Genomic DNA, 22,545 nt, shown 5'->3' on the forward strand with positions numbered 1-22,545 from the left:
GCCTGGCCTGGCGAGCTGACGGCGATTCCCCCCTAGAGCTCGGAAGGCACAGCCTGAGCTGCCTCCACCCGATTGCGCCTGCCTGCCCTTGCCCCTGTTGCACGACGCCCGGGGGGTGGGACCTGACCACGTCAACACAACCGCTTTGTGCTTGCTGAGCACCAGCACGGCGCTTGCTTGCTTCACCTTGCGCTCGCCAAACACCTCGCGCCGTCCCATCCCGACCGCCCATCAGCAAGCTGCATCGCATCTTCTGCCTTGCTCCCTGCTGGCCAGTGATTGTCATTGGGGCCCCGCCAGCATCCTCACCACCACTCTTCAGCCATCAATCGCACCTGCCATGCGGCGATAGTCCCAAGATATCCAAGGCTCCCATCCCCCTTGCCCGCGCAAGCTCCCCAGCTCTCGACAACGTCGGCCTGGCCCGTCTCGTCAGCCCACCATGCCGGCGCCGGCAGTTCCAGAGTACGCTCAACTCCTTTCCCGTCCCTCGCTGGTTGCGCTTTTGTGCTGATCGTTGTCTTTGCGTGCCACAGAATCACCGAGGAGGAGCTCCACGAGTCGATCCACGCCCGTACCGAATCCCTCATTGCCTTGCGCGAGCTTGGCCCTCCCGACTTGGCGCATCTTCTCAAGCAAAATCTACGCAATGCCAACCGTCAGATCGGGGTCTATCACCACGTCACCGGCGTAGACGCCTCCTCGTCCGCCAGTCTCGCTGCCTACATAAACACCCTCACGTACAAGGAGCAGGTTCCTAATGCTGTCAACAAGGTTGTCGAGGGCCTGTACTGCTGCTACAATGCCTTCTCAAGACTCGACATGCGCGTGCACGTCACGATCCCCGGCACCGTTGAGAGCTACTGTGTCGACGAGCGCGGCGAGAAGCGCCCAGCCACCGACGAGCTGTGGTTGGAGACGTACCTCTGCAGCGTCATCAGGGCCTACTCGTACGCCGACAATGGCAGTGGCGAGACCATCCGTAAGATTATGGGCGTCAGGCGCTTCAACCCAGTCACCAGCACCGAGACCGAGCACCGCTTTCTCAGCGCTGCCGAGCAGCTCTTTTTCCGTGGATGGCAGCTCGGCTCCGACTCGGTCGTCCAGGTCCCCAACAATGTCTCCAACCATCTGACAACCGGCTTGCTCAAATACTTTGAGACAACAGGCCGGTTCGCCTCTGCCATCAACCTCTTCGAGAAGCTGCGCACTCAGAACGTTGAGGTCTCCTCCTTGCTGGCCAAAGTGCTGTTCATGGGCAACGAAGAAGTGCAAGGCGTCCGTGTGTTGTATCAAGCGCTCAAGGATTCCCCAATGGACTACGTCATGCTCGACACGCAGGCAGAGTTCCTCCTCAAAAAGGGTCTTGCGGCCGAAAATGCGGAGCAACGGGAAGAGAGGCTCAAAATGGCGTTGGCCTGCGCAGACCGAAGCACGATTGCCGCCCCGAGCGAGTTCGGAACCTGGGCGAGGCTGGCCCGGGTATATGTCACCATGGAGGATTGGGAAAATGCACTGACCATTCTCAACTCGTGCCCCATGTTCACTTACCAGGACAAGGACGCCCCGATGATGCCGGAGCCCAAGGATGTTTACCTGCCGACCTTGCCTGAGACACGACTTGACGAGATCGACAGCGAACCCGAGTCAAGATATGCCGAACAGGTTGATCCCAGCCTGCTCAACCTGCGGGCCGCCGCATACCGTGGAACCTTTAAGGAGGCGTATGGCATTCTGACCGAAATGACTGCCAAGATTGGCTGGGATCAGCTCCTCAAGATTCGAAGCACGGTCTTCGTGATGGAGGACGAGTACCGCAGCGAAAGACAGGACAGCGTCGCACAGCCTACTGTGACAGCCCGTAATCCAAGTATTGATGGTTTGCGCGGCACGCCTGACCCGACAACAAACGGCGACGCCTCCGATGACGAGGCTGGGACAGAGAAGGGTGTCGCTGGGACGGCAGCTGACTCGGAGTCCACCGCACCGGCTCTTACGAATGGCCAAGATGAAGGCGAGGCCTCGGTCGAGAAGCCTATACACGCAATCGACCCTGGCGTGGTCAAGGCGGATGGAGATACAGTAAGTTTCATCCATGCCTTTCAATGCTGATTCAAGGAGACTAACCGGACAAAAGACGGCAACGACCGAGGAACACCTCTCGAAGCTCAACAACAAGAGACTCTGCGAGAGATGGCTTGACAGCCTGTTCATGGTGCTCTACGAGGATTTGCGCGTCTATACCATCTGGAGAACCCAGATGGCGCAATACAAAGCACAGTCGATGCAGTACAAGAAGTCGGCTGAGGAATGGGAGATTCTGGGCGCCCTGGCGGAGCGCCTGCAGCACCACGACGAGGCGGTTGAGGCGTACCGGGCCTGTTTGGCTGCTCGGTTCAGCCCCCGTGCTCTCAGCGGCATCTTGCGCATGTTTGAGAAGCAGAAGAATACGAGAGACACGGTGGCCGCCTTGATCCGACTCGTGACCTGGCAGTACAGATGGTACTCGGAGTTCTCTCCTGAGCTGCTGCACACGATACGGCAGCTGATCGAGGAGGAGGGCGCGGTCAAGGTGAGGTCTATCATCCAGGCCACCAGCCTGCCGCAGAACGTGCTCGACTTGACGCATCACTACGCTGCACTCTGCGCCACCTTCAGAAGCAGCGGTACGGATGGTTAGATGGAGTCTGCCAGAGGGCGGGCCCGTGTTGAGGGTTGGGACGAGGGGCAAGTAGATGGGGAAGTCGGTGGAGTAGGATGCGGATGTGGTGCTGTTAAGAGCCAGTAACGCACTGGGGAGATTGAGAGAGACATGGCATCAGTTCTTCGCTAGAGGATTAGCTATGCTGCGATAATTTCATGGTTGCCGGCCAGGCTTGTCATGTGTGATCAAGGTAGTCCAATATTGGCTTGCGACAGAAACACAAACCACCCAAACGCTACATCAGCAACCATATTCGCGTGGATGCACGTTCCCGCTCCTCCTACTTGGGCGTTATAATCTGCTCCAGCCAGCGAGGGAGCACCATAATCTAGAGTCCTGGGTTACAAGGAGGGAATCTCGTGATGGACATCTGGAACTTGTCACTGCATGTGTGTTGGTGTAAGTGGGTGGGGGCTCCTGCAATGTGGAGCGTGGGTGTGTAAGTCCCCATGGCGCACAACGTCATCCAACCTCCCATATTGGCATCCATCTCGATAGAGAGCCCGCACTTGTGCCAGCGCGCGTATCACATTTGCAATAATCTCTGCCTGTATCTGCATGGCCTTTATATCTATCACACCTTTGCGTAACCTAGCTGGACCTGATAGACTACTCTCCTCCCAACCGCAACCATGAGTGGGAATCCCCACGTTGACGTCATGCTCGTAAGTCGCCCACGGCTTGACACCAACCACCATCTGAGCTCAACATCACATGTCCAGCAAGTGTCGCTGCTAACGGAGAAAAACAAAACCAATCAAGGCCGGAGCCGCAGCAGCATTCACAGTCGACCTGCTCATCTACCCTCTCGACACGCTCAAGACGCGCCAGCAGAGCCGGGACTTCCTCAAGACCTTTGCCGACCCGGGCACCTCGACCAAGCTGCCCTCGCGCCAGCTCTTCCGCGGGCTTTACCAGGGCATCGGCATCGTCGTTGTCGCCACGCTGCCCGCGGCGGGGACCTTCTTCCTCACCTACGAGGCCGCCAAGCGCGTCATCGGCAGGCACACCTCTGGGCTCGGGCTGCCGCAGCCTGCCGTGCACTCGCTCGCGTCGTCCATGGCCGAGTGCGCATCCTGTCTGGTCCTCACGCCGGCAGAGGTGATCAAGCAGAATGCGCAGATGATCCAGAGCAAAAGCGGCGGCACAAATGCGAAAGGTGCTGGTGGTGGCGGCGCCGCCCCATCGTCATCGCCAATATCATCATCTACTTCCCTCGCCGCGCTCAAGCAGCTGTCTCGCGGTAGGGGAGTCACCAGCAACTTGCTCTCCGGGTACACGGCCCTCGTCGCGCGCAACCTGCCCTTCACGGCCATCCAGTTCCCCATCTTTGAGCACATCCGGCAGAGGATATGGGACGAGCGTCTGGGCAAGTCCGGGACGCTTCTCGAGACGGGCGTCGTCACGGGCGTGAGCGCCGGGCTGGCCGGCAGCTTTGCCGCGGTGGTGACTACGCCGATGGACGTGGTCAAGACGCGCATGATGCTGAGCGTGAATTCTGATAACCCTCAGGGGCAGGCTGCTCCGGCACCAAACTTGTCGTCGTCGTCGTCGTCGTCAGCCTCAAAGCCTCAGCAGGAGAAAAAGGGCGGCCTTGCAATCACTCGCCAGGTCATTGCGGAGAGGGGTATCGCCGGCTTGTTTCGCGGCTCGCTAATCCGTGCCGTCTGGACCGCCGTGGGAAGCGGGTTGTACCTAGGCATGTATGAGGTCTCCAAGGTATGGCTGACACGCGATGGCAAGGAGCTCGAAGGGGAGGGCTTCCCTTGAGTCGACTGCGCGTGTTATCGGTGGAAAGCCCAATGTACAAGTTAGAGCTGTAAATATAGCCTTGAAAGACATATAATTTTTACTAGAATCCGTCTCTGAAGTCAAATGGGGTCTGCATTCACGGCAATTGTCCCATGAGTGTCGCAGCTGGAATATTGAAAATATACCCAAGCATAATCACTTGCAGTGGCAAGATTTCCATTGTTTTTTCTTCCACGCAAGAGTTTTCTGAATTTATTGTAATTTCGGTTGAAAAGGCGGTCGCAGTCACTCGAGTCATGGCCGATGGTTGATTCCTCCAGACAATACCTGCTTCCTAGGCGACCGCTCCAGGCGCTAAAGGCACAAAAGGATGAGTGGCCACTTCGTCGCGCCTGCCGCCAGGGGCGCTCTCGGGAGAACACGAATCAGGACCAGAGGGCCATCTCCAAGGGCGAGGCTCCGACAAATTGCGGCCCGACTTAGCTCGGGAAGAAATGAATGGTGAAGTGCACAGTCTCTTTTGGCCTCAGAAAATATTGCACGGCCGGAGAGTACGGACCAGCGCAAGCATCAGCATGAGGTGTCGTCATCTTGAAGCCCGAGTCGCGATGGACATTATGCGCCGTGACAGCATACCAGGCCGGAGATTATGGTTTGTGGAATGTCCCGGTCTTTGAACGCAGCTCATGGAATGATGTCGTTGCAGAGTAAGAGGGCGGAAGCGAGGGCAGTGGCGCAGGCTCAGACTTAGTCAATGGCGGGCTGTCGTGATCGATGGTCTAAAAATCGCTGCCGATGGCGCGATTCAGGCACGCCCTCCTGCAAGGTACCGGCACCGCACAACCACGTAACCCAGCAAACCAGACACCGCTTGGCTGGAGAAAGCCCCCGGCCGGACACTCGAACTCTGTGATAGTTATTCCGTGACCGCAATGGGACTCAAAGTGTGACAATGGCCTCCCTTGAGGATGTATCGAGGCGCAACAAACAGAGAAGCCACCCAACCCACAGAAAAGCGATCCATGTTGGACCCCTTTCCCCAGAATAGGGACTGAGCTAGTACGAGAACAAGCACGTACACGGACCAAGGTGAACGATCAGTGGATCCCGGGCTGACTTAGACTGCCGGGCACGCAATCCAGACGCAACATGACATTTGCTAGTCCAGGAATTTTGTGTTGCGTTGGCAAGCCCGATTGATGGCACACCGCTCAGGCCCAAGTTATAAAGGTAGCTAGGCCGTTCTTCGGACACTTCCTGAGTCGATTATGGATTGTCACCCTTTGAGAACAACACGAACACCACAGATCGACTCCTGAGCAGAAACCTGGTTCAACGACTGCGCCTTTCCTTGACTCACCTGAGATCCAACATCTTCATCCAAAATGGCAGTCACTGTGCAGTGTCCATTCAGTCACCTGGAAACGAAGCTGGATCTGCTGAAGAAGGAAGTCGAGGTGTCGAATCGGAGCGTTGCTAGCGGCTCAGAAAGTGAGAGTGATGGAGAGCAGGACAGTGAAGATCTCCTCGTGGTCTCGCCATATACCGAGCGTGATCACTTGTTGAACCTCAAGACTCTGGATCCCGAAAATGCACTACTGGCCCGGGCACTGGTGCAGATGGACAACGTGCGAGCCGACTATGCCACCGCGTCGTATCTTGAGTCGTTCAACTGGGTCGAAGTTATGGAGGGCCTCAGACGGCTGGCGAGAGAAGAAGGACACCACTTCAGGGAGACTTCGTTCTACATCGTCGTCTTTCGGTCGCAGATTCCGCCGACGACCGCATATGAAGACTTGGGCGCCCTGGACAAGGTGGCTCATGCGGAAGCGACGGCTGCAGGGGGCTTCCTCAAGTAAGCTGGCATTGTAGCACTGCTTCATGTTCGACAGAAAGCTGACGAAGTCATTGCAGATACTGGTTTGGATCGCCCGATGCCGAGGGCAGGAATTTGGCCACCTGTCTCTGGCGGTCGCGGGACGATGCTCGCCGAGGAAACATGGGACCAGGACATCGCAAGGCTGCTATGGCGACAAGGTCCCTCTACTCGAACTGGCAGATCGACAGGCACCGGCTGACGATTGGTGACGGCGTTCAGAGCTGGGAGTTTGTCGACTGGACGGACTGAAGGTCAGAAACTGTGTGACGAGCCATATCGATTGTCCTGTTGCTTGGTCGTTGTTTGCATTCACTGGCGTTGGCCTGAGATTTAGCGAGGTGTCCTTGGGAGTTTTGTCAGACCGGATTTGTCACAATAGATCTTTTGGTCGTTTGGATTAGAATAAAGATTGCATGCCACCAAATCGACTTTGGAATGCTTCAGCTTGGCGCCGAGGAGAACTGGCTGTGAGTGAGCGCAGCGTGGCAAGCTTCAAGCCGTCCAGGGCTGGCACAGACGTGCCTGGTCTGGTCGGAGCTGCCGAAAGGCACATTTCTTCCCAGAGCATGCTGCCTGATTGGCAAGGAAGCCAGAGAGCAAGAGAATGCCTGCAACTCTCCCGAGGTCATGTGGAAAGCAATGTGCAAGGGCGAATCCCAAAGCCAAGCTTTGAGAGCTTGAAGTGCGGGACGTGTGCAGTTCCAGCAGCACGAGCAGGCATGACCACTCCAGCACCAGCCGCCTCAGCCTGGTTTAGTTGCATGGATATGGGATAAGTGCATGGCTGTCAGAGCTTGAAGGTGGGGGGAAAAGTTGGACGTGCCTTCTGCCCTTGCACCCCGCCTTTCTGCCCACACTCCCACACAATTGCTCGCAATCCTCCCAAATTCTCGAGATCGCCAGTTGCCGACGCGCGTGAAGTCAACCCCCCGATACGCCTTGCTGAGCAGCCCCCCCTCAGCCCCTTGACGAACTCTCCCCAGCGGCTCTCCGTCCGAACCGAATCCGCAGTACCGCGATCATGGCCGACTCAACAAAGGACACGCCGTTCAAGACGGTTCAGGTCGAGGCTCTTGTGCGTCACCCCTCCTCCTTGTGATTGCGTTCCCCGTTACCCCTCCTCACAGGAAGTTCGGGCTGACTTTGAAAATGAATGCTGCTTCAGGTCGTCATCAAGATTGTCAAGCACTGCTCGACCAGCTTCCCCACTACTGCCACTGGTTCCCTGGTTGGCATGGACCGCGATGGCGTCCTCGAGATTACAAACACCTTTGCCTTCCCCACCGCCGACGTGGCCCACGCCGAGGGCAGCAGCAGCCACCAGAACGACCCGTCCTCCCTCGCCGCTGCCGCGCCCCGGGCCAAGGCCAACATTGTGTACCAGAACGACATGATCCGCCACCTCAAGGAGGTCAACGTCGATGCCAACAACGTCGGCTGGTACACGAGCGCCACCATGGGCAACTTTGTCAACTCGTCCTTCATCGAGAACCAGTACCACTACCAGCGCGAGAACGAGCAGACCGTCGCCCTGGTCCACGACGTCAGCCGCAGCTCCCAAGGCGCTCTTAGCCTGCGCGCCTTCCGCCTGTCCTCGGCCTTCATGACTGCCTACAAGGAGGCCAAGTTCACCACCGAGAGCCTCCAGAAGTCCAAGTTGACCTTCAAGGACATCATTGTCGAGGTGCCGATCAACGTCCACAACTCCCACCTCCTCACCACCTTCCTGCACCAGCTTCCCGCCGTGCCCACCGCCACACAGCCCAAGCTGCCCAACTCTGTCGCCGATCTCCTCAGAAACCCCGTCCCGGCGCCTCTCCACCCCTCGACAGACAACCTCGACCTGGCGATAGACCCTTTCCTCGAGAAGACATGCGACCTCCTGCTCGAGAGCATCGAGTCGCACTACACCGAGCTCAACAACCACCAGTACTACCAGAGACAGCTCGGCCGCGAGCAGGCCAAGATCACTGCCTGGCAAACAAAGCGCAAGGCCGAGAACGCTGCCCGCGCCGCCGCGAAGCAGGCGCCCCTGCCCGAGGACGAGTGGCAAAGGCTTTTCAAGCTGCCCCAGGAGCCGAGCAGGCTCGAGGGCATGCTCAACGCCAAGCAGGTCGAGCAGTACAGCAAGCAGGTCGATGGCTTCACTGCTGCTGTCAGTGCCAAGATGTTCGCCGTCCGCGGCAACCTGCTGCCCGAATAAGCATTTTTACGAGCGACGTTGATTCTTATAGAACGAAAGGACACACACACACACACACACACACAAAGCCGTGTCTTTACGACGGAAAAAGTTGAATTGCATTCTGGCTGGCGTTAAGGCGGACATGGGATTCTAGTTTTCGTGAAATAAGAGTCCTCTTTGGACTCGTCTTGATCTCTGAGGATGCAATCTTGGGGGGCTATGTTGTCCCTGGCTATCTAGAGGGAGAGGCAGTACCGATCCGTAAAGTGATCGCCGGGCATGCCGTGCGAGAACACAGACCGCGGGACTGGGAACATCAAGTGCGCAGTCATGAGGTTGATGCCTAACGCGCGCACTTACCGAAGTTGGTCCAGAGGGCTGCTTCTGCTGAAGAGACCCGTTGACGTTGGAGGGAGCAATGACCCGGTGCTCGAATGTAGAGTTCAGAGGAGGGTAACTAGAATAGATACCAATTTTACTCAAGAGATCTAAGGACAAAGCCAAACGATATCCCCATGTTTCGCACACCCGGAACGATGGGCAGCCAGTACTATATCTGACAACCACGATAGGTATCCTGTCAAAAGGAGATATTCCAAGGAAAAGACCCAAGGAGAAGTCCGACAGAAAATATACGCCCGGATAGCCCAACCTGATCTCCAGACTTCATTCAACAAGGATGTGTGTATACACAAACATAAGCTCCGAACGTCCACTTTTGGCGGCACGAAGTATTTGGGAGGACTCAATCCAGAGAAAAAAGGGCCAGCATTACTCTCAACCAGCCAACCGACCAAAGCCCTTTTCTTTGCGAGAGCTTTGGTTGATGGCCACAGACTCTTGCACGCCCGACTTGAGATGCCTCTCTTTCGGGAGGGTACAGGTGTCGATCGTACATAACCCGCGAATTATTGTGGGAGAGAGTGCTTGTCCGGTGGACGACTAGGAGGCAGAAAACGTCAGACAGGTTCGATTCCTATCTCAGCGCCATATGGGTATTGGCGTGGGCGCCTGGTTTGTCTGTCCGGTACGATTCGTACCGCCAGACTGAAGGCTCGAAAAGCTTATGTGTGTGTATAACGCGTACGTGCTCCTTCTAAGATGGCACACAGACCTGTGCGCATCGTCAGAAATGCACATGTCACATTGTAACATCACACGAGATATGTTATTGCAGTGTAGGCGAGCACGTGCAGGATCTCCTTTTGATGGACTCATGGTCCATCAACGCTACTCTCATTGTTCATCTCATACGTCGTCTCTCATCCTCGGCTATCCTCTTCTCTCTTTGTTTGTGTATGTGACAAAAGGAAATACCGCCCAGTCTCTCTCGAGCTTAGATAAAAAAGCACAATGGAATTTGAAAACGCCATGAGGGGAATCATGCATCTAGAGCCAACGCCTTTTTGTTGAAAAATGTGCCAGGCCAGGCTCCACAAAGCGCTCTTTTTTTTCCCCGCCCTCTTTTGATTTGCCCCGATAGAATTATGCCCGCAGGTTCAATGCTTGTTGGAATATAATCATAGAGTTTTGTTTTGCTGCACTAGTAGAGGTGGGCAGCGCGGCAAGTCTCGTAATGCCGCGTGGACAGCGTCCGTAGTCATCAAGACGCAACCTGCGGAATGGCTGACCACAACCTCAGGACCCCACAAGGACCCCGCTTAGTAGCGGTAGTGGTCGCTCTTGAAGGGACCCTCAACATCGAGGCCAAGGTACTCACCCTGGACCTTGGTGAGCTTGGTAAGCTCGACGTTGACGTGGTCGAGGTGGAGTCTGGCAACCTCCTCGTCGAGAATCTTGGGGAGGACGTAGACACCGACATCGAGCTTGCCAGTCTTGGCAAAGGCGACGTACTTCTCGCCGAAAGCCTTGTCCTCGGCCTTGTACAGCATGATCTGGGCAAGGACCTGGTTGCTGAAAGAGCAGGACATGACGAAGGAAGAGTGACCAGTGGCGCAGCCAAGGTTGACAAGACGGCCCTCGGCGAGAAGGATGATGTGGCGGCCGTTGGGCATCAGGTAACGGTCGACCTGGGGCTTGATGTTCTGGACGCTGGCAGCGTTGGCCTTGAGCCAGGCGACGTCAATCTCAATGTCGAAGTGACCAATGTCTAGAAGGAGAAAACTGCGTTAGCGAAAACTGGGCTTGTAGGTCAATATTCCGTCGAATTAAGACTTACTGCAAACAATGGCATCGTTGGGCATGGCGTTGAAGTGCTCGCCAACGAGGATGTCACGGCAGCCGGTGGTGGTGACGAAGATCTGGCCAACGGAGGCAGCCTTCTCCATGGTGGTGACCTGGAAGCCAGCCATGGAAGCCTGGAGGGCGTTGATGGGGTCGACCTCGGTGACGAGGACGCGGGCACCCATGCCGGAGAGAGCGAGGGCACAGCCCTTGCCGACATCACCGAAGCCAGCGACGACGGCGATCTTGCCAGCAATCATGACATCGGTGGCACGCTTGATGCCGTCGATGAGGGACTCGCGGCAGCCGTACAGGTTGTCGAACTTGCTCTTGGTGACGGAGTCGTTGACGTTGATGGAGGGAACAAGCAGCTTGCCCTCCTTGAGCATGCGGTAGAGGTGGTGGACACCAGTGGTGGTCTCCTCAGAGACACCGTAGCAGTCCTTGAGCTGCTCGGGGTACTTGTCGTGGACAAGGTGGGTAAGGTCACCACCGTCGTCGAGGATGAGGTTGAGCTTCTTGCCATCCTTGAAGGCGCTGAGCTGCTGCTCCAAGCACCAGTTGTACTCCTCCTCGGTCTCGCCCTTCCAGGCGAAGACGGGGACACCGGCGGCAGCAATGGCAGCAGCGGCGTGGTCCTGGGTGGAGAAGATGTTGCAAGAGGTCCAGGTGACCTCGGCACCGAGGGCAGTGAGGGTCTCGATGAGGACGGCAGTCTGGATGGTCATGTGCAGGCAGCCAGCAATACGGGCACCAGCGAGGGGCTGGTCGGCGGCGTACTTCTTGCGGATGGACATGAGACCAGGCATCTCGTTCTCGGCAAGCTCGATCTCCTTGCGGCCAAAGGCGGCAAGGGACAGGTCGGCGACCTTGAATGTGGCGGCGGGAGCAGACATTTTTGGCTGTGTGAGACAGAAACGTGGATTAGCTTGGGCAAGCCAAACAGAAGGCAACTTGAAGTAAACGACGGATGAAGATGAATGGAACTGTTCTCTGTGCGAGTAGCAGCGAGATAGCAGGGCCTTTGAAGTCGGTGAGAGCGGTGACTTGAACCAAGGCAAGTTCTGCAAGGGCCAAGGCCTCTCCAACGACAGCTTATCTTTACGAGGACGCCAGCTCTGGGAAAAGACGCTGAATTGGGCAAGGGGCAGATCGGCAGACAACCGGGATGTGCAGCTCAGACTTACAGATGTGTTGTGATTAGGAGGTAATGGAGAGGGAAGGAGGAGAAGGAAGGAGAAGACGGAGGGGAGGAGGCGAAACAATAAGTATGGCCGGGCAGGAGGCGGCAAGCGGTAGCGGCAGGTCTCGGGCTGGAGTAGAAATGAAAAATAAGTCGAGTCCTGGCGGCGGGCAACGCCGTCAAGGTGGATTGGGGGCGTGGCATGGCGGGGCAAGTATCTCGCCGGCGGACTCTGGCTGGCGGGGTACCTGGCCTGGGGACCAGGGTGCTCGAGCCAAAGGGTCCGCCCCGGTATGTGGTCGTCCAGGTGGTGATGGATGGATGCAGGGCCCTGGGCAGGGTCGGCGATTTTCAGACGGTCAACCCATTGCCAGCTGCGGCGGCCCTGGCAGCGGGAGCGTCAGTGGGCATGCACCAATCAATGGGCGCAGCAGGGAGAACAATAGCTTCACAATGCTAGCTCAGTCAGACTACAGAGGCCGATCGCCTGAATCAGTTAGGTGCCCCTTTGCAGAGGCGAGAGAGAGAGAGAGGAAACGAGCACGCCCGAGCACGTAGCCTCGTCCAACTGGATCAGAATTGCCCCTCCAAGAGCCGTTCACTTTTGCGCCCTGCCCCACCACCCACCCGGCCTCAGGGGCGGGCGCCGCCTTGCATGCCGTCCGAGCATCTACGAGCCCAGCCCCTCTACACTCCCATAGTTGCTGCGACTTTCCCATGGCTCGACGTGCTTCCGTGCGTGGTGGGCTCGCGCTCGATAGTGCAGGCTGCATGCCAGCCACGGGTGGTGACACGGGGCTTCCAAGGTGTCTGTGTCTCAGAGACAACTCATCAGCGGCTGCATGGATGGGACAGAGCCAGCCAGCCAGCCAGCCAGCCAGCCAGCCAGCCATGCCTCTTGCCCCGTCTCGTGTGCATCTTGCTGTGTCGTTGCGTGGCATGCCCCCATGCCCTGTTGCTGTCTTATCCACCACAGTCTAAACATGACAGTCAAGAGAGAGGGCGACAGTTGATGGGCTGCCAAACAGCCGAGCACAGACAAAGGAAACCCCCGATGCCCACCACGCACACTGGAACATCTCCACACCCCGTCTGGGAACCACTCGGGCCATCCGACGTCGTGCCTGGCTCGGCTCTTCTGACTGGCCGCCGCTCGAGAGCCGTTCGACCCCGTCACCGCCAAGTACAGGTGGCTATCTCACCTCCCCACCCACCAGGTTATCAAGACAAGGGCCTTCTCTTCTCTTGCCCAGCCCAGGTAGGGTTCTGCGCTAGCAAGTCTCCAGGGTCGTGACGATTCATGGGCGATGAGTTGAATACAAAGCTCATGGCGGATCGTGCCAGAGGACGACACGCACACCCCAAAGCGCTTTGGCTGTGCCTCGGCCGCCGTGTTTTGCAGCCGCGCCCGACTGAGACATCGATTCACCTTGACAAGTAAGGCGAGTCCGAGGGCGGGTCCATGAGGAACCTGACAGCTGGAACCACTGGCTGGACGAGTCCTCCCGCTCACAAAATGTAGAACATAAAAAGACAAATCTCCTTGTATTGTCTTGCCCAGTCAAGCACTCAAAGGGAAAAGTCAGATGCGGGCTCCTGTCTGGAGCACCACACATTATCGCTTGCCATGATCATGCTTCTATATGGCCCGGCTTTGCCTGATATATGCGGGCATGCGTCCTCGCCCATCTTCGAATGTAATCGTACATGATCTTCGACATCGCTCACGCGACACCTTGTCGCAGAGTCAGAATCAACGCCAAAAAGGTTTTTCCGTTCCACAACGCCGCCGAAGAGCAGAAAAAAAAAAGGAAGAATAGAGACTGAGGCACACTCAAGTCTCTGGTTCGCCGTCTCAAAAATTAACTCCAGTCGCTGGCCATCAAAGTTCAGTAGAATTCAACCGTCGCGCCTCTATTGGCTTTGACGGGCTGACATGTGTGCTTTTGTGGGAAGGCCAGCAATGCCTCTCGGCTTGTGCCGTTATTGCACTATTGGTGGCGCACACTTCGCAGGTACGCAGGCGTACGTTCGGAGCAGCACGCGGAGGCGTCCCTATCCGTGGCAGGTTACCTGGGAATATTGCCTCCAGGTAATATGAATGCTCTCACGCCAAGCTCTGCGATCCGGCGGACCACGTTGGTGGTGCCTCCAGACACTTGCGACTCATCTTGTATGAATTTCCGGGCGACTGCCAGTTTGGACTTGGGATCGCTCTCGTCAAGATGAGGGGGCAGGCTGTTCTCGAAGTCGGCAGGAAACTTAGGAGCGAGGTCGCGAATGACGACCAGCGAGTACAGGACGTCACGGTTTTCCCTGCCATCTAGTAGTTCGCGCAGCATACTCAGCGCGTGGGATTTCTGTGCCGACATGTTTGGAGTCTCTGGTTTCTTGATGCGAAGAAACTCGCCAAGATAATACCAGAACCTGAATTCACGGATTCTGTGGTAGTCGCCGTCAGATGGTGGCATCCGGAGGGGGTTCTGGTCGAGGAACTCTCCCGAGAGTAAGACCTCCAAGATGTTGACACGATTCTTGATTTCGTGCGCATCGTCGATGGCTGGCAGATCGGCTCCAGGGTGTGGCTCAGAGTCCACGCGAGTAACGAGGCGCGCAAGATCCCAAACGACACGGAACTCGAGGCTGGCCGAGTATTGCATGCCATTGCTATCGTGTGGGTCAAGGTTGCGAACGGTGTTTAAGAATCCAATCATGACTTCGTTCACAGCGGAGTCGTTTGCCAGAGCCTCATAGCCGGGTGGCATGATGTACCACTTTGCCTCAAAGAAAGACTCGAGTCCTGGAGCATATACCTGCTCATACAGGTCTCTGCATTCATCGACCTGCTCCGCGGTCAAAGGCCCGTCGAGCGCCGGAGGAGCGAGGCCCTCAATGTTTATGAGCTCATCGACTCTCATCTTGCGTGCTGTCTGGTCATCAGCATGAAGTGCAAGACGGTCGGGGAAGTCGGAGGCTTATGCTGGGTGGCTGGATCTGCACAGGCAGAGCAGACGGACGGTGGTACGTACTGGGGAAGGTGAGTATGTTGGCAAAAGCGGGAGCCGTGGAGCTGTGATGAGACGACGAGGTGGGACCAAACCCGCCAGCTGGTATGCCGCTGTGGCTAACGGCCGATTGGGAGGAGGAATAGTGCAAGTACGGCGTTGTTGCTGCAGAGGCCGAGGCTGACGGTGTTGAGAGATTGTGGGTAGCCGTGGACGACGAGCTGCCTGCGGGGTGATTGGGCGCCGGCTGGATGTTTGTGGGCGGGTGCTGCTGCTGCTGCTTGAAAATTGGATCGTAGCCGAGGCATTCACGCTTTGACTTCTGGCAGTTCTTGCAGGTCGGATGGGTCTCGTCGCACTGATGAGGAGCCGGCCAGTTGGGTCAGCAGGTGAAAGAGTGGACGACAGGAGAGAATGGTGGATGTGTGAGGTGTGGCTGGTGGAGACGGATTGGTCCCGCCTTTACGGATCGTGGGCTACATGTGCGAGGCAGGGCTGCCGGCTCAGAAGGCTCCCGGACACTCGTGTCAACGCCCGGCCGTCAATAGCCACAACCACTGATTTGCACACGCAAGTACAGCTTTTGAGCCCGAGCCGTCTAGCACTGTGGGTGAGGCCAATGCTCATGCCAGGGCTGTATAGGGGTTTTCGTGCTGGCCGGCGACTGCGCAGTGTGGAGTCTGGAGCAGACTTTCGCTTCGTCTAGAGTCAAGCGAGACCCCACGCAAAAGCGATCTACACCACACACTGCTATCCACTTGGACGTTGCACGACCGCCATCAGTGGCGGTAGCCATCACACATGCCAGTCTTGCGTGTGACAACTCCTGCTGGGAGACCTCGCCTTGTCAAGCACAGCCCACCAACATGACGGCTCCCCGCGAAACTTTCACAGGTGCATTTCTGGGCAGTAAGGTTTCTTGAAGAGGAATCAACTAACCTTTATACGACGTTTCCGACAGGTCAGACAGCCTGTCTTCGTCCGCCTTTTGATTTCCTGTAATCAAAAACAGCGAGCAAGTCGTCAGCAATCGTCGCACTTTCAATCTCACTGGGTCGGATACCCAGAAACGCTCACCAGCCGCCGCCTTGTTTAGCAGCTCACCTTTTTATGTCGATTCGCCGCAAACATGCTATGAGCATCCCCCTGTAGCGAGTATCGATCTTGATGCAGTCCATACGGACCAGTACTGCCGAGCGGTGGCGGCTGTGGGGTGTATCCTATGCTTCCACCCGCAAGTGTTCCTCCGAGTGACGGCATAGTCATCGCTGGCGTGCGCTGGGGTTGTGGCTGTGAAGACTGTACATGCTGCGTCCCAGATTCGAAAGTCCGCATGCTTGGCAGTGACATGCCGCCGGATCGAGCGGGATTTGAAAGTGGTGGGTAGCCATGATTTGATGGGTTGACGTTGGATTGAAATCCGTAGTTCGAGGGATGTATGCCTGGTGACCCATGTTGAGGCGAAGCAGAATAGGGCACCGATGAACGCTGATCACCTGAAGGATGGTGGTAGCCCGCCATCTCGGCAGGTGAGGAAGCTGACGAGTCGACACCGTTGATCTGATGGACCTCGCTGGCCAAGTCGACCTGCGTGGTGACCGAGGGGTCTATCCTTGGCGTGACCGGTACCGACGTCCTATCGTGATCGAGCGTGGTTTTGTTGTCTGACAATGTAATCGTCGGTGCCTCGGGCGTCTTTGTGGGGATGTGGTTCAAGCCGTCATCGAAAGCAGTGCCGCCAACAGTTGAGAGCGGCGCGTGATCGTTCTCGCTCGTTCCCTGCTCGAGAACTCCCAGGAGTTGCGTTACCTCCCCGCCAGGCAGTGCTGAGCTTGGGGACAGCACATCGAGCTCGCTCTTCAGAGGAGCTTGCGCCAGCTGTGCTGGTTCGGTGACCGGTGTCTGAGCAAGTGCTGCAGCCAAGTCGGAGTCTGTTGGGATGTACTGATCCGCCGACCACACTTCAGAAGTCGTCTCGCCAATGGCCGAAAATGTATGGTCTCCGGATGGTCCTGCTAAGGGTGGTAGCTGGTTGGCAACGTCGGAGGAGGCGTCTGGGGTTTTGACTTCGAGGGCCTGGTGGGCTGTTGCAATGGCTGGTAAAGGTGTTGGGGAAGGAGGAACACCAGCAGCATCACCCTGGGGGCAGAGATGCACTTCAGCGACAGCTGCTGGCTGTTGCTGTTCCTGGTAGTCCGTCATCGAGAATAGCTGCACCCTGTGAGATTTATGGAGCACAGTGATCTCTAGCAGGGGGCCTCGTTACTCGGACGGTCGTAACCGCAGCCGACACGGACGAGAATGCTGTCCAACCGAACCAGGGGTTCACGCAGGTCTAGACAGGGATGCAAGCTGCCTACGTCGTAGGCGTGGAGACGGCCTGAGCCGCAAATCTGGCAACGGCGAGCGCACTCTGCAGTTGCGAGTAGGGCAAAGGCAGGCCCGCGTACCCTGAGGTGGCTTCGGTATGGGGTAGCCGCCAGGCGCGCGCAGAGCGATTGGCAGGACCACTGCTCCTTGGATGCTACCTCGTAGAGAACGCGCCCACGGTCGTATTGCAGGACAAGATATGCCCGCAGCTTCAGCGAGTGTGGTCCCCAGCAAGCCGAAGTCTCGCGATGGGGGTGTGGCCAGTGGGCAGTGCCGATTCCTCCCCTACCTAGGCGTGCTGTAGGGTGTGGGTGACACATGCGAGGGTCGCCGGGGGTACATTCGTATGGTCATCGAGGATCGTGAGCGCGGCCAGCAGCGTTACTGGGCGGCGGCGGCGGCAGCGGCTGCGTGATCAGGCCAGGCCAGGCCAGGCCAGGCGACGAGGGTGGAAGCGGACCGGAGCTGCAGCCGGAAGCAGGAGGGCGCAAAGGAGGCGAGGACTAGGGAGGATCGCTTCGAGACGACGGGCGCTGCAGGCGAGCAGGTGCTGGGCCGAGATGCCTATCTGATGTGCAGGCGCGTGGCCGGCGACACAGGACGACAGGACAACGGACGGCGGCCGCAGGGCATGGCAGGCCGAGGTGGAAGGGATCGGGGTCGGGGCCGCGTACCTAGTGCTGGCTGGTCGTTGTTGAGGAGGTACATGCGGTACCCCAGGGAGACCTGATGTCGCCGGCATAAAAAAAAAAAGAGAATAAAACGGCCGGCGCTGCGAGCAGCACATGGCGTCGACTCCACTGCTGCTCCTTTCGCACTAGCGCCCCGGGCTGGCCTGGTGTCTCCACCATTGCGCCTGCCCTCGGCGCCGTTTTGGCGCTTGAACTCTAGAGCCCACCAACGTACGTCCTCCAACTGATCACTGAGGTAACTACTGGTCTCGCTCCATCGCGGCAAATCAAGGCCAGCCCTGCACCATTATGGACGACCCAAGATGGAGATTTGCTTACTGGACAGGCGGTCCCTCGACCAGCAGAGTGGTGACGGCACACGGCCTCAAGCTTCAGAGGGCTCCTCCCAGCCTGGGCTTGCCCATGAACCTGCAGCCTTCCAAGCCCTGGGCCAAGCAACTTTGCCCGACAGGGCTGCTCTGATTGCAGTACCACGGCGGCCACGAATGGTACGGGAACATGTCCGCGGTGGTGCATCTGGCTGCAAGCTGGGCGTGTTGCCATCCCACACTCGGCCTGTTCCTGGCAGCCTTCAAACCTTACTTGGCCCTACCAGGTAAATCCTGGCTCGCATCGCCCAGCCTGCTCAGGAGGACCCCAGCTTGATGCAGCTTGCGATTAGGCAGCTCATCTCGTCGTTTCATGCCCTCGACAACCTGCACGCCGGCCACACGAATACCCCGCAGCAACCAGGCTCAGATCTCGAAATGTTGAGGCGGCGGCCATCCGACCCTGGCATGGCCTGGCTTCGTGGCCCTGCACCGCCGTCATCGACCTGGCGGCCAAGAGGATGATCGTCGTCACCGTCCGTGAGTAGAGGCAGCTTCGCTTCCCCGTGGTTCCATCGACACACATCCGCGCATCTCGAGACTGAACCAGTGCATCTGTATGCACACTCCCTCCCGAGATGGGTGAGCAACGACCACATGCAAGGATTCTCTGATCAGAGCATGGGCGACTGCAAAACCAGCTTGTTGTGCTGCCGGCACTACGCCAGATCGCAGCCAGTAGCCCATGCCCGCTTCACACATGTGCAGCACGTCGGGGCTTTGCTCGATGCACCTACATATATATCCGCTCCTGGCACCGCACGCGGGAGCAGGGCCGTCAGCCGGAGCCAAGCTGCAGCCACAGCGGACATCGTATGATGCATTCTCTGGCAACCACATGGAGGTGGCTTGTAGGCAGCTTTTCGGGACGTTGTCAAGAGGCTTGAGCGATGGGCTCCCACGAGGGACGACCAACCCACCGGCCTGGACCAGATACGAACACTGCCTATATGCCAAGGACACACTCTAGTGCACAGCTCATCCACCGTGTGGCTTCGTACAGTGAATTTCATGCCAGGGAGGGAATCTTGCCCGCGATGAAGATTAAGCATGAAGGGCATGCCCATGTATCGGCGTTGTACACGAGCGAAGATCTTCACGTGCACATGGCTGGGCAACAACGGGGCCAGCGATCTGTCATGGTACAGGCGGAAAGGAGAGTTGTGTGCTCGAACCAGCTAGACAAGGGTTTCAGGTCAAGCTGCACTTGATATTACGGATGGCGATTCCGCCGCAAGCCTGCACCGCATGCATGCGTTGCGAAATCACAGAGGCCCGCCATGGATGGTCTAACGGGCCTTCCAGAACGCAAAATTGCATGTCGCCAGGGTATTGCAGCATCAATGGTGGAAATACTCGTGTTCCTCGACGCCAAAACGCCAACCGCACGCTGAGTTTATTCGTCTTTAGCCGACACGCATTCTTTTACGGAACCACAGAGACGGAGATCCAGAAGTTCACAGGGTTGCATCGCATTGGCGATCTTTGACCATGCAACGCAAGCGGGTCGTCGAGGTACTTTTCCCGGCTTCCGTAGTTGGACATTTTAGACATCAAGCTATCGTGCCCAGCACGTGACATCACTCGAGCGCTTCATCGCCGACGGACTTCGGTGCACTCAGGTCGCCGAGCGAGGTTTTTCTGCATTGGTAACCGTTGGCCACACAGTCTTGCACGGCCAAGCTCGCACGCAAGAGCCACGGTGACAGTGCCTGTGCACCAAGTGTCAAGAAACATGTCGGCATAAGACTCGCAGCACAGATATTGAAGGGTGGCTGCATGGGGACCCCTGGTGGCTGTCTCGACGCAAACATTTCCCGATTCTGACAGGTGGAATCCAGGACTCTTCTGCCGCGTACGTTTCGTGTCAACAAGGACCTGCCCGGATCTGCCTAAACTCCCGGATGGCACCCACCCACGCAGCCATCACCGCACTCCCACAAGAGGCAGTCTAGTTGTGATCCCTGGTCGTGCCGCGAGCCGAACGGCCTGAATGAAGGGCTGACCTAATCCGGATCGCCAGCGCCGCCCACGGCCGAGTCCCGCGACGACCACATCCCATCTCTCGACTCATCTGCAGCTCCACTCTGCCACGCGATGTGACTTTATGATCAACAACAAGGCGGGCTCGGCTACTAGATCTCCGAGTTAAGTTTTGATATCCTGGTGCTGCAGGATACCTGGCGAGCCGGTCGTATCCACCCCTTAGCTGGTTCGCGATATAGATGAGATCCAGGTAGGTGGAGAGCTGTTCTGAGCGCCATCCCGCCCTTCGCCGTGCTTGTGACGACGACGCTCGATACCATGACGGTTTTTGTCTGGGAAAAAGAGCCACAAAGCCTCTCCCTTCTTGCGCACTTTCAGCTCAGCCAGCCAACAGGCCAGAGAGGCAGCAGCCCTTTGTCCATCCCGGCTTGCCTGTCCCAAACACAGGCCAGCCCCCCTCCTCGAGCATATCTCCGCAGGCGCAGCGGCAATTCCGGCCCGGCTGTCCATGGTCACAGCTCGAGGCGGCCACTGCAGGCAGGCTGCCTGTCCCCACATGTCTTCAACGGTGTACTGGCAGGTCGGACGCAGCGATTGAGATCCTGCAAATCCGTATAGGTACGTGGCCGAATATCTACGTGTGCTCACGCATTGCAGATCTCTCTGGGTCAGTGAGCGCATTACCGTACAGGCCAAGTGTACAACAGCACACAGTACCCTCGGCACCTGCCGATTGGAAGATCCATGGTTTCGGTGTGCGGTCACATATACCCGAGTCGGGCCTAGTCCTTCCGCAGCACTGTTGGCAAACTCTAATGTGCACCCAAAGGCATGATCTGCCCGCCAGCACCGGCCGGCGGCCCCAGGAGGACGACATGACACTGCACCTCCCTAAAGCTGCCCAGTCAGCATTTCCAGGGACTTGATTTTCCATCTCATGCACAATGCTGCGCATATACCACCCTGGAACGAGCTAACTGTGCGCCGGCGCGGGTGTAGGTGTGTGTGAGTGGGCGTCGGGACCGGCCTCGACTTGATTAAGAGCAGGGAGATCTGCCGCAAGCGTCTCGGCTAGCAGGCAAAGACGTAATTGCTTCTCACATGCCTGATGAGCTTGTTTTCCCGGGGCTGAAACTCGCTGCCCAGGAACGGCAACCGAGTTTCTTGCGCCGCATCGACATCCGTCCGGGGGAGGAGCGCGGCGGCGGCGGCGGAGGCGGCGGAAGCAAGGGCCAACACATACGCACGAGCCTTGGCAGGCCAGATCCACGATTGTCACCGGCCATGGCTCCACCTCTTTTTGCGCACCGCGTGCGTTGTTGTTCTGGTTGCCGTTGTTGTTTTTGTTGCGGGCCACATGCTGCTTGCTGACGACTTTTGACAAGCCCGGCCGTCGTGGCAACTCTCTCTCGGTCCGGTCGCTCAGTTGCTCACTGAACCAGCCATCTCTCGACACAGCCCAGAAAGGACACAGGGAAGGGACAGGGGTGAGGGTCGGGAGATTACTCAGGTGGTTCCTGGGCTGTGACAGAACGGCGCCCTTGCAACGCTGTTACATAATTCCGCCGACTTTGGGTCCTTGGATGCTACATGGCATGCATGTTGACCGTTTACCTCGGGAGTCCTGTCATCAGCTCAGGCAGGGGTTCAATTTTTGCGACATTCACAGAGTTTGCATGGTTGTAATCCTCTGTAAGAAAGTCGCTCTTCCATCAACCAGCCAATCAGCTTCTGAGTTGGCCAGTCCACGGTCTGGTGGTCTAGTGGTATGATTCTCGCTTAGGGTGCACCCTGAGTTGGATCGTGAACAACGATTCGAATGTGCGAGAGGTCCCGGGTTCAATCCCCGGCCAGACCCTTTTGCTGTTGTTCCTGCTTCTCCCTGGTCCAATTATTGCCTATTCTCTGTTGTATCTCACACAGGAGGGGTGGGAGAGAGCCTGGAGCAATTGGGCAATCCTTTTTGGTGTCCTGGTGTTGTGGTTGTGATTATAATCTGTTGGCTCAACCGAGAACAAGACTACAAATTCTCAATAATGTGAAACTACACGAAAGCTGAGAATGTTTGGGTGAGGAAATGCGATCCTGCTTGCTCCTCTGGTGATGGCGAGATACCCAGCTCCAAGTCCATCCATCAACAGTGTCTTTTGTCCCTTGACATGCACCAACCTTGGAGCAGCCAGAGCTTGTTACTGGACCGACCAAGTCGAATGAATGCCAAGAAGACTCGAGGACAA

The 22,545-nt window shown here is 57.3% G+C and overlaps 7 protein-coding genes and 1 non-coding gene across 8 annotated transcripts; 6 read left to right on the forward strand and 2 right to left on the reverse strand.

Annotated features, from left to right (window-relative positions):
* Positions 1 to 98: 98 nt before the first annotated feature.
* On the forward strand, positions 99 to 3,095 carry B0I36DRAFT_258654 (budding site selection protein). The gene is made up of 3 exons (XM_046151090.1): positions 99 to 465; positions 537 to 2,082; positions 2,138 to 3,095. The coding sequence occupies exons 1-3, from the start codon at positions 443 to 445 to the stop codon at positions 2,678 to 2,680; spliced, it is 2,112 nt and encodes a 703-aa protein (XP_046017650.1). The 5' UTR covers positions 99 to 442; the 3' UTR covers positions 2,681 to 3,095.
* A 94-nt stretch (positions 3,096 to 3,189) lies between these two features.
* B0I36DRAFT_291 (mitochondrial carrier domain-containing protein) lies at positions 3,190 to 4,533 on the forward strand. Its single transcript, XM_046151720.1, has 2 exons — positions 3,190 to 3,369; positions 3,467 to 4,533. Exons 1-2 carry the CDS (start codon positions 3,337 to 3,339, stop codon positions 4,472 to 4,474), a joined length of 1,041 nt encoding a protein of 346 aa, XP_046017651.1. The 5' UTR covers positions 3,190 to 3,336; the 3' UTR covers positions 4,475 to 4,533.
* A 1,458-nt stretch (positions 4,534 to 5,991) lies between these two features.
* On the forward strand, positions 5,992 to 6,566 carry B0I36DRAFT_203953 (uncharacterized protein; the record flags this gene model as incomplete). The annotated part of the gene is made up of 2 exons (XM_046148806.1): positions 5,992 to 6,311; positions 6,371 to 6,566. Coding segments are annotated over 2 exons (516 nt in total), but the record flags the coding sequence as incomplete, so codon positions are not given.
* A 621-nt stretch (positions 6,567 to 7,187) lies between these two features.
* B0I36DRAFT_315 (uncharacterized protein) lies at positions 7,188 to 8,669 on the forward strand. Its single transcript, XM_046152834.1, has 2 exons — positions 7,188 to 7,410; positions 7,501 to 8,669. Exons 1-2 carry the CDS (start codon positions 7,357 to 7,359, stop codon positions 8,536 to 8,538), a joined length of 1,092 nt encoding a protein of 363 aa, XP_046017653.1. The 5' UTR covers positions 7,188 to 7,356; the 3' UTR covers positions 8,539 to 8,669.
* Positions 8,670 to 10,181: 1,512 nt separating this feature from the next.
* B0I36DRAFT_357009 (Adenosylhomocysteinase) lies at positions 10,182 to 11,600 on the reverse strand (the record flags this gene model as incomplete). Its single annotated transcript, XM_046157732.1, has 2 exons — positions 10,182 to 10,630; positions 10,700 to 11,600. 2 exons carry the CDS (start codon positions 11,598 to 11,600, stop codon positions 10,182 to 10,184), a joined length of 1,350 nt encoding a protein of 449 aa, XP_046017654.1.
* A 1,142-nt stretch (positions 11,601 to 12,742) lies between these two features.
* On the forward strand, positions 12,743 to 13,370 carry B0I36DRAFT_308950 (uncharacterized protein). The gene has a single exon (XM_046152067.1). It carries the CDS (start codon positions 12,900 to 12,902, stop codon positions 13,179 to 13,181), a length of 282 nt encoding a protein of 93 aa, XP_046017655.1. The 5' UTR covers positions 12,743 to 12,899; the 3' UTR covers positions 13,182 to 13,370.
* A 359-nt stretch (positions 13,371 to 13,729) lies between these two features.
* Positions 13,730 to 17,378, reverse strand: B0I36DRAFT_345 (uncharacterized protein). Its single transcript, XM_046156314.1, has 4 exons — positions 15,997 to 17,378; positions 15,832 to 15,888; positions 14,917 to 15,250; positions 13,730 to 14,813 (listed from the first exon to the last, which is right to left on the reverse strand). Exons 1-4 carry the CDS (start codon positions 17,092 to 17,094, stop codon positions 13,957 to 13,959), a joined length of 2,346 nt encoding a protein of 781 aa, XP_046017656.1. The 5' UTR covers positions 17,095 to 17,378; the 3' UTR covers positions 13,730 to 13,956.
* A 4,679-nt stretch (positions 17,379 to 22,057) lies between these two features.
* B0I36DRAFT_t1 lies at positions 22,058 to 22,166 on the forward strand. Its single transcript has one exon. It is a non-coding gene; the product is annotated as a tRNA-Pro (tRNA).
* The last annotated feature ends 379 nt before the right edge of the window (positions 22,167 to 22,545 follow it).

Source organism: Microdochium trichocladiopsis, assembly GCF_020744255.1.
Source record: "Microdochium trichocladiopsis strain MPI-CAGE-CH-0230 chromosome Unknown B0I36scaffold_1, whole genome shotgun sequence".
In the NCBI taxonomy this organism is placed as follows: domain Eukaryota; kingdom Fungi; phylum Ascomycota; class Sordariomycetes; order Xylariales; family Microdochiaceae; genus Microdochium; species Microdochium trichocladiopsis.

Coding starts and splice junctions, on each gene's coding strand:
- B0I36DRAFT_258654 (XM_046151090.1), top strand. CDS start 443: ATGCCGGCGCCGGCAGTTCCAGA. Junction 466..536: donor CCGGCGCCGGCAGTTCCAGA/GTACGCTCAACT, acceptor TGCGTGCCACAG/AATCACCGAGGAGGAGCTCC. Junction 2,083..2,137: donor TCAAGGCGGATGGAGATACA/GTAAGTTTCATC, acceptor ACCGGACAAAAG/ACGGCAACGACCGAGGAACA.
- B0I36DRAFT_291 (XM_046151720.1), top strand. CDS start 3,337: ATGAGTGGGAATCCCCACGTTGACGTCATGCTC. Junction 3,370..3,466: donor CCCACGTTGACGTCATGCTC/GTAAGTCGCCCA, acceptor AAACCAATCAAG/GCCGGAGCCGCAGCAGCATT.
- B0I36DRAFT_315 (XM_046152834.1), top strand. CDS start 7,357: ATGGCCGACTCAACAAAGGACACGCCGTTCAAGACGGTTCAGGTCGAG. Junction 7,411..7,500: donor CGGTTCAGGTCGAGGCTCTT/GTGCGTCACCCC, acceptor ATGCTGCTTCAG/GTCGTCATCAAGATTGTCAA.
- B0I36DRAFT_308950 (XM_046152067.1), top strand. CDS start 12,900: ATGGGCTGCCAAACAGCCGAGCACAGACAAAGGAAACCCCCGATGCCC.
- B0I36DRAFT_345 (XM_046156314.1), bottom strand. CDS start 17,094: ATGACGGACTACCAGGAACAGCAACAGCCAGCAGCTGTCGCTGAAGTG. Junction 15,251..15,831: donor GTCGGAAACGTCGTATAAAG/GTTAGTTGATTC, acceptor GCTCCTCATCAG/TGCGACGAGACCCATCCGAC. Junction 14,814..14,916: donor CAACATACTCACCTTCCCCA/GTACGTACCACC, acceptor ATGACCAGACAG/CACGCAAGATGAGAGTCGAT.